At 43.8% G+C, this 9,375-nt stretch overlaps 1 protein-coding gene across 3 annotated transcripts; it reads right to left on the bottom strand.

The window, feature by feature from the left end:
- Positions 1–937: 937 nt before the first annotated feature.
- Positions 938–7,445, bottom strand: TMEM52 (transmembrane protein 52). Of its 3 annotated transcripts, none has more exons than XM_007070177.4 (5): positions 7,160–7,445; positions 6,528–6,571; positions 5,350–5,394; positions 2,701–2,870; positions 938–2,054 (listed from the first exon to the last, which is right to left on the bottom strand). In XM_007070177.4, the coding sequence occupies exons 1-5, from the start codon at positions 7,214–7,216 to the stop codon at positions 1,735–1,737; spliced, it is 636 nt and encodes a 211-aa protein (XP_007070239.1). In that variant the 5' UTR covers positions 7,217–7,445; the 3' UTR covers positions 938–1,734. The 3 variants fall into 3 exon arrangements, with proteins under 3 accessions (XP_007070239.1, XP_043387421.1, XP_027688199.1); XM_043531486.1 differs by having other exon boundaries at positions 6,528–6,574; positions 7,166–7,409; XM_027832398.3 differs by having other exon boundaries at positions 6,528–6,574; positions 7,160–7,409.
- Positions 7,446–9,375: the final 1,930 nt, after the last annotated feature.

A 9,375-nucleotide genomic window follows, 5' to 3' on the forward strand; every position in this document is an offset into this window, starting at 1 on the left:
AGGATGTTTTCCCCTCTAGGTTTATTTCTTGGCACTGCAGCTTCCCCCACAAAGAAGATATTTTTCTGCAATAAACACACATTTGCTAACTATGTCACAATGAACTACTTACTTTTGAGACTGGTGTGGCTTCCCCTCCCTTTTAGCCTTGGTCCTGTGCATTGTTCTGATAGTTCAATCATTACTAGTGTGTAGGGCTTCAGTTCTCAAACAAGCAGCTACTAGACAGGTACTGGAAATGCTTACTGCTGGGTAAGCAGCAGCAGTGCCCTATTCAATGGGGATTTTTGCCCAATACAGTTGTTGCAGCTGCGGCTTTTCCTACCTTCATCTTTTTCCTTGTCCTGAGTTCACTTTACCCTTTTTTCTAAAAGATTTTGTGCATTCCGTTTCCTCCCAAGAGTTGCAGTAAAGAGACAGAAAATCACACTGTCACTGGAAAAAGTATCCCAACAATCAGAACTTATTCAAGCTCAAAGGACTAGGATTTCTTGGACCTGCAGTTTCTAGGGATAGAAGGTTTATAAGGTTCCCATGCACACACAAAAATGGTTAGCGTGCAAGCCCCACAGTCCCAAGGAAATACAGTGTGGAGTTGAGCTACATGATATGAAAGATCCCTTCAATGCTCATTTCTATTGTTCTATGCTTCACATCTCTTTCCTTGAAGAGATTTCTATTGGACACTTTTCTGTGTAACCCTTATCTTAGGTTACTTAGATCTCACAATGGCAGATGGTTTCCATTAAAAAGTTAAAATTTTATTTATAGTTTTAAAAAAAAAAAATCAGTGAAATAATAAAAATCCCATAAGAAGCTCAAGCACTGCAGCTTTATAACTTAACTTTTTCTGAAATTCATACTACTGACAAGGCATTCAATGTTACCAGATCATTTAGTTTTTCAAACCCATTGGATTCAGTCAGCAAAAAGCATGAATACTTGAAATATTTTAATACCAAACCATGTATAAAAGTTTCTCCAGGAGGCTAATTTGCACTGTAACTGACAAAACCAACAAGCATCAAACACCCCCCCCCCCCCATCTTGAAAATGATGGGTTTTTTTAACGATTCGGGTCTCCCGTAATTGGCACAAATGCCTTTTCCCTTGTCTCTCCCCACCACTGTGGAAATAACAGTGTGGATTTCAATTCATGAACTATAGTAGGGTCCTTGGGTGCCATTTTCCTTCAGTTTAAAGAAACAATCGCCGTTACGTAGCAACGAGTTCAGTGCTTCAGCAATTTGCTGGACAGTTATCCTTCTCAAAAGAAGAGACAAGCTATAGAAGCTCTTGAATTTGCACTTGCTCAAGACTCCATTTCTGCCTCAAGTTTGGGAAACTCCATCTTCTGTTCAAGAACAATGCACTGTTTGCGTCATTCTGGCATCTAATGAAGGTGTCACTATCGCAGTACCATGCCCCTGCCCTTTTCATTGCTATATCAGTACAAGGGATTATTTTTCATTGGCAGGACACAAACTAGCATCCATGTATCACCCACATAGGGTATTTTTAAACTGCTGTCCTCCTATTTCATTTAATACCCTAGACGCGTCAACAGAAGATTACTGCAATTGCAGGAAACATTCCTCCCACATGACAGATCATTGATAGGGACATCAGATTAGGCCTCTTCCCATGGTTACTTGCATATAAGATCAAACTTTTAATGTCTTTAGTACTTCTCAAGGTCCTTGTATTGCTCTATCTCCCTCACCCCTAAATGGGCTAGAGCTGAGGTTGGCCTTGTGCTGCAACTTGTGGTTCTTCTGAACTTGGCTGTGTCTCTGGTTCACTGGTCACAGGAGCAGAAGGACCTTGGTGCTGATTTGGCTCTTCTGGTGCCACTGACTCAAGGATGTCATTGAGTTTCTGGCCCACCAACACTGTCTCGATGTAGGGCTTAGCCATTTTGATGGCCTCATCATATGAGGGAGGCAACTCCATGGCATAGAGGCTGTAGGCTGGGGGAGACATGGTGCTCCTATCCATATCCCCAAATGGAAGTGGAAGTGGGGCACTCTGAGGGTACTGGAAAGAGCTGTATGCTGTAAAGAGAAGGCACAATAAGGCTTGAACAAGTGAATAAAATACATCTTTATACAAAGATCTGACACTATTTTTCCAGTAAATTGTGCATCTATAACTGTGACATAGATGGAACCCACCCAGCCCCACCCGGAAAGCAATCAGGAGAAAATGCTTTTGTTTAGACCCATCTAGTTATTACAATGAGGTGTCTGACATAATGGGTGCATGCTGTAACCCAGATAACAGGATACTTATTAGTTGGGCTTCTACCATTCTGTTTTTGTGCTATAGCGCCTATAAGAAGCAGTTTGGCTGGGACGGACAGAACAAAATGGCGGGGCAAGAATGGATGTGAGAGAGAACATGCACAAGGCCAGCCCATCAGGGATTTATTTGAACCGTTAGAGAACTAAACCCCGGTCGCCTTCTGCCACTTGCTCACTGTGTAGACTTGGGCAAGTCACTGAGCCTTTCTCTGCCTCTGTTTCCCCATCTACAACATGTGGGATGATAGTACCTCACAGGGCCTGAGGTGTTGTGAGGATTAGTTAAGTATCTGCTTTGAAGATGTGAAGTTCCAGGAGTATTGCACACCCAAGCGCTAACATCTCCAGGATTAAAGCCTGAAGTACCCCTGAATAATAGCCCCTGAAGAACACTCACAGGTCACGGTGCTGTGGGCAGTGCTATCGCCATCAACGGCGATGACCGTCATATCGTAGGGGCGTCTAGGGAATGTTTGAACTGGGGGTCTCTTCTTCCGGCAGCAGAACTTCACGCAGCTTGCTGTGATGCCACACAGCAGGAGCATGAACACTGTCAGTAGAATCAGCCTAGGAGATGCAAGGAGAGAGAAGCCCATTGCTTTATTATTAATGCTTTTCCTCTTCCATGAATAGAAGAGCTTTAACTCCTAAGGACACTCTTTGCAAGGCCTGGCTTACCTACTACATAGGAGTCTTTTTTTATTGGTGCTGGCTCTGTTTGTGTGTAAATGCCAGCGTGAGAAAAGCCAGTTACAAAACTGTCAGCTTAATGTCCCCAAGCTTTGGTGCTACTGATCACTTGTTAAACCCTTCCTGACTCGGGGATGGTGTTAAGTTAAAAAATTCACAAATTCCTAAAATTTTTTGTATCTGTTGTATAACCTCATAATACACAATGCCTAAATCAGTATTCTACAGAGTAAATGAGGGCAGTGCAAGAGTTTGGACTTCAAAAGGTGCTGTTTTCCCAGCATTCCCATCTGGACTTCTACACAATACCAGATCTAGACCTCTGAACCACTTAAGTCCTCAAAATAGTGCATAAGTGAGATTTAATGGGGCATAGGCACTTAATGGTGTGTTGGCCCTCTACTCAGGGGTCAATTCCACCCAATATACCTAAAAATCTAGATTTTGGTGCTTCTGGCTCCCCTCTCAAATTTAAATTCTGCAGTTTTTTCCATTCTTGAAAGTGTTCTTGAATGAGTTAAGTGTTCTCATGAGCTAGTTAAGCAATAAGGCATGCCAGGCAGGATTGGGTTGCAAGAAGTGCCTAGGAGTGTTGTAAAGAAAGAGACCCAAAGTCAAAGATTTAAGTACTCTCATGGTACTTTGGAGGGAACTTCTCCAGAACAGCTGACACACCAAACTTCCATGTTCGGATTCCTTCCCTCCCCCCAAATACTCACACAGGTCAGAAGAAGAGACCCCAACAGTATTTTTTCCCTCCTCTCCTCCAACCAATTTAAAGGTAATACTGACAGATCAAAAGCATGCCTCCAAAATAATTCCTTCTTAGCACCCCTAGATTACTAAATATGACAATTCAAAAGTAACCAAAATTATACTGCAGGGGATGTTTAAATTCAAACAAACTGTTTTCCTTTCATTTTAATGAGAGCATTTCTGTTAGTATTAGGATTACACAAACATATCCCTTGTTCAGTGTAGGTTCCAAATTCCAGATTTTGTGGACAATAGCTCAAATTCCATACCACAGGCTTTAGTACTCCATGGGAATCCAATACCTTCCTTGACCCCGGGGATCTGAACCACATTTTCCTGCACTCCCAGGACAACCCTTATGAAATTGCTGTTTTAGCAAATCCAGGTTTCTTTCCTGCTCAGAAGTGAAGTTAGATTCTTCAAAACTAACCTCTGATCAGCAGCTATAAATTCCTAGAGTTTCAGGCCATTTAAGATTACTTTTAAAAATAAAATGTAGAAAATTCAGAACACAGCAATGGCAGAACAGGAAGTAACTGATATTCAGGGCTCACTTTTACATTTCATAGTATAAAACTTTACTGGAACTTCATAATAAAACATTGCACCAGAGTCAGCAGAATATGACCTCATCACCAACCAATCAGATCATCCTAGCATTCCAAGAGCTTCATGATTCCACATTCTGAGAGTGACCTCTGAGGGAAGTGATGATCACTGTACACTGCTATAATAGTGTAAGAGTTCCGAACAGCAAACTAGGATACATTAGTTTTACTGTTTATAAACGCTGACAGCTGCCTTCAAGCCGGTCTTAAAATGTCCATTAGTTTTTGGAACAGTTCTGCATATCAACTGCCACTGAGAGGGTTTAGAGTATTTGTAGAAGCCTAAATTAGTTCAAATGCTAAACTGTAGTTAACACTGGCCAATTTGCACTGTATTCCCTCATTAAGTTTTACAGCATACATCCTGACATGTACAGTCTGAAGCTGCAAGCCAAGATGCATATAGCCTGCAACATAATGGAATCACTGATCTGTCTATTACAATAGTGTTTGCCTATTTGTTTTCTCCCCTTTTTAAGTCATAAAATCAGCCAATAAAAAAAAATGTTACTCATCAGTCAATGAAAAGGAGTTCAGCAAGCCGTGAAAGAAAGAACAACATCATAACCCAACCATAAAAGGGAGAGAGGGATAAGCTCAGGGATCAGCAAAACCTGATGCAATGCCAAGAACTGACAAGTCCACTACACTGCACTGCTGATCCCTCTCCAAACAAAGATTCAGCAAGTTGTCTGTTTAGAAGGGGTGCACAATGGCTTTGGACTCAAACTGTAATATGTCAGAGTTATGGGGATGGAATACTCATCTAGGAACATGTCCCACATAGAATGGAATTGATTACTTTTTCCATCTCGCTAGTCTAGGTTGTATTCCACTGGCACCTTTCATTTAGCCACCGGCAGACTTGGCTAAGTCCTCCTCTTTGATTCAGGATCAGAGACCTGTGTCTTTATTCACCCATTCCTACTATTTATTTGTTTACATCACCTCCCAAACATCTTGTATGTTAAGTAAAATAAATCTGAACTTACCAGACATACCACAGGCTAGTCCAGTTAGAATTATTCCGAGCACACCTGGAAATGAAGGTGAATAACTAATCTCAGTCTCTACATTCAAATATTAAGTTTAGTAACAAAGCAACTAAATTTCTCACTAATTGCAGAGTAGAAAAGGCAATTAACAATTTAAGAAAATGAAGCTAAAAACAAACTCTGTACTTTGTTTCATAAGATCATTGTAAACAAACAGTAAACAATTGTAAATGTTTAACAGTAAACGTAAACAATTTTAACAGTTTAAAGACAACTCAGATGCTGCAATGAAAATTGTAAAACAAACTATTCCTAGGTTTCAGAGTAGCAGCCGTGTTAGTCTGTATTCGCAAAAAGAAAAGGAGTACTTGTGGCACCTTAGAGACTAACCTATTCCTAGTGATATTTCCTAGTTTCTTGGGTAGACAGCTATTTAGGCTAAGGAAATTAGCCATTGAAATTCACAACTCCCTTAGATGCATCTGAAAATTTCCAGCCTAAGGCAGCTTTTTCATCCTAAATTATTCTTAGAGTACTCTTGCCATGGCTGTAATGCAAACAAAAGTGCTGTAATGGGACCTGCCCATAAATACAAAAAAGATGACATCACTTCTGCAACAGCCAAATTGCCAGAGTGGGAGAAAAACAGTATTACGTTTAGCAAGTTGTATCCATTTAGCATACAGAAAACCAATTTATGCATCCAGTCACTGAGCTGTATTCACTCTTTTGTGCCATTTTAGCATATTGGATATAATCAGAATATGAAGATTGAAGGGAGTTACTTTAAAGTTAGCTGATTTTCTAGAGTGAAGATGTGGGGAGGCTGCACTTATTTTCACTACAAAAAGGAGCTCAATCCACACCCGGTGAGAGGAAAAACGGCAAAAGGGCATTTCGAAGAAGGGAGTCAAGTTTGAATGAAAGGATCGGTCACTCCAACCTCCTCAGTAGGTAGGATTGAAAGGAAAAGAAAAGAAAAGATGAGCTGAACTGGCTTGATCAAATTCGTGGGTTGTTCTCCAAGGCAGAGGCTTTCCAGAGAGAAAAGATCAGCAGCAGAAGTCCAGACAACCACCCAAGTATAACTCAAGTAAAGAATTCCACTGGGCCACATCATGATTAAAACAGTTTCAGACCTATGCCTTTGCCATAGCGAGAGAGCTTTTACTTACTGGTCGGGGCTATCGCAGTTACTCTGGGAAGAGCAGAGCGCTGCCTGGGGAAGGAAGGAAGGAGACAGCATCAGATACAAACCCCGAGCGTGCATGGAAGCAGACAGCCAAAGGCAGAGAGCCCTGATTCTCAGAGGCCCTTGCTTGCCTAGCTGCGTGTAGGTTTGTCCTTCGATTTAGAAACTCAGCCTCCCAGCGCGTTTGCAAGAAGCTAAACCCACCACACTGGAAATAACCGTGCAAGCGCAATCAAATATCCCCGCCGCGCTCAACGCCCTCAGACGGGTCCCGCCACGAACGCCGTGGCTTGAGCCCGTCTCCAGAGAGGGGAATTTACTCAATAAATAACAGCGCTTACACGTAAAGAAACGGCCGCTGGTGAGAACAAGCCACCACTGCCGATCAGCGGAGGGAGAAGGTATGGGGAAGGGGCACCATATGCAGTGTACGTGCCTAGCTAAGCTGGCTGCACAGAGCTGCCCCAGAGGGCCAACAGGTTTTAAAGCCACAGGAAAGTTTCTTTAGGCTGGGGCTTGTCTGCGAGAACCTTTCCTCGCGAGGCGAGCCCGCAGAAAGCAGCTGGAGCGAACGCACGTGCTCCCGCCTGCGAACAAAGAGCTCCACGGACCCACCTGCAGCAGCAGCAGCAGGCTCCAGCCCGTGCACAGTCGATGCACCTTGCCAGCCATGCTCCAAAGCAGCCAGGGGGAGGAGAATCGAGTCCCCTACGTCCAGAAATGCCTCCAACAACCCTGCGGAGATCAGGTCTTGCAAAGCCAGAGGAGCGCTCCTAGAATTGCACCCAGCTCCGCAAGCCTCCCTAAGGAACAGGCAGCTACAGGCTGGCGAGCTTGTCGCTTCTGGGCAATATTTATCACCCTCCCTCCTCCGACTGCGGCTCACATGCCTCTGAAGCCCCGCCCACCAGAGGGGGAGGCCCGCCCTTCCTTTTGCTGGCCTGGTTCGTTGCAGCCGGAGGGGGCTGGCACTGGGGTGGAGCAGAGGGGGGTCAAGCACAGCAGCCGCTCTGTCTGCACTCACACGCAGCCGGAGGAGCGATTCCACACGGCTCTGACTACGGGAGGATCCGTGCTCTCTGCAAAAACCACCCCCCAGACCAGTTCACAAAGGGACAGCCTCCTCCTCCAGCGCGTTTGGCAGAGGCCTCCTAGGGATGGTGCTCGGAGCTGGCACCTGTGACTCTGGCACCAGGTTAAGGAATAGCAGCCTCTCCCATCCCCCTAAAAAACTATCTAGTCTCCGCCTTTAAACACCTAATGGCGTCCCTGCCAAGGAATGCATGTTACTTGTTCACCTCTCGTGAGCTGCTCTCCCCGTGGCATCATCTGCCTTACAAAACTGGGGCAATCCCTGGAAGAATGGAGAAGCAGAGGGGGCTAAGTAACCACTGCCAGCTGCAGTCAGATCCCATCAGTGCGTGGCCTGTATGATTCGGCTGCTGACAGCATGCATATACCTGTCTCAATTCTAGTGGCTTGTTTTACTAGAGCACTCTAGGAACGGACCCCCTTCTTTACAGCAGCCTTCTGTCACAATGACTTAAAGTCTTTCCACAGTTCCCAGTTTTATTGATTTCAGAGTAGCAGCCGCGTTAGTCTGTATCAGCAAAAAGAACGAGGAGTACATGTGGCACCTTAGAGACTAACAAGTTTATTTGAGCATAAGATTTCGTGGGCTAAAACCCACTTCATCGGATGCGTGCCGTGGAAAATACAGTAGGAAGATATATATATACACAGAGAACATGAAAAAATGGGTGTTGCCATACACACTATAATGTGATGCATGTGACCGATGAAGTGGGTTTTAGCCCACAAAAGCTTATGCTCAAATAAATTTGTTAGTCTCTAAGGCGCCACAAGTACTCCTGTTCTTTTTGCAGACACAGACTAACATGGCTGCTACTCTGAAAACTATCGTGAGAGTGATCAGTTAAGGTGAGCTATTATCAGCAGGAGAAAAAACCTTTTGTAGTGATTATCAGGATGCCCCATTTCCAATAGTTGACAAGAAGGTGAGAGTAAAAGTGTGTGTTTGGGGGAAATAAGCATGGGGAAATAGTTTTACTTTGTGTAATGACCAATCCACTCCCAGTCTTTATTCAAGCCTAATTTAATGGTGTCCAGTTTGCAAATTAATTCCAGTTCAGCAGTCTCTCGTTGGAGCCTGTAAAGTTATCTTCCAACCTGATTTTACAGAGGGGATTTTTACCTTTTTTTTTTAAATAAAATTCTTCTTTTAAGAACCGATTAATTTTTTTTCAGTGTCCAAAAATCCAGGGATTTGGGTCTGTGTTCACTTCGTAACCAATTGGTTAGGATATTATTCTCAAGCCTCCCCAGGAAAGGGGGTGTAAGGGTTTGGGGGGATATTTTGGGGGAACAGGAACTCCAAGTGGTCCTTTCCCTGATTCTTTGTCTAAATCACTTCGTGGTAGCAGCATACTGTTCAAGGTGGAATTTGTGCCTTGGGAAAGTTTTTAACCTAAGCTGGTAAAAATAAACTTAGGGGGTCTTGCATCTATACCCCAGAGTTCAGAGCAGTTAAAGACCCAACTACAATACACAATTGATTTTTGCTGATCCCCTGGTTAGTCACTGTGGGCAGGCTACCCTGTGTGTTATGAAGCACCATCTACAGTGCTGCACACCTTGGATAACTTTATATGGCTTTCCCCTATGGGAATTTCACAGATGAATCACTAGAGTTGGGAGATGGGGTCTCAACAGTGCACAATGATGTATGGGATAAGAACATAAGAACAGCTACACCAAAGGTCCATCTAGCCCAGTATCCTGTCTTCTGACAGTGGCCAATGCCAGGTGCC

The sequence above is a fragment of the Chelonia mydas genome, chromosome 18 (assembly GCF_015237465.2).
Source record: "Chelonia mydas isolate rCheMyd1 chromosome 18, rCheMyd1.pri.v2, whole genome shotgun sequence".
Classification (NCBI taxonomy): domain Eukaryota; kingdom Metazoa; phylum Chordata; order Testudines; family Cheloniidae; genus Chelonia; species Chelonia mydas.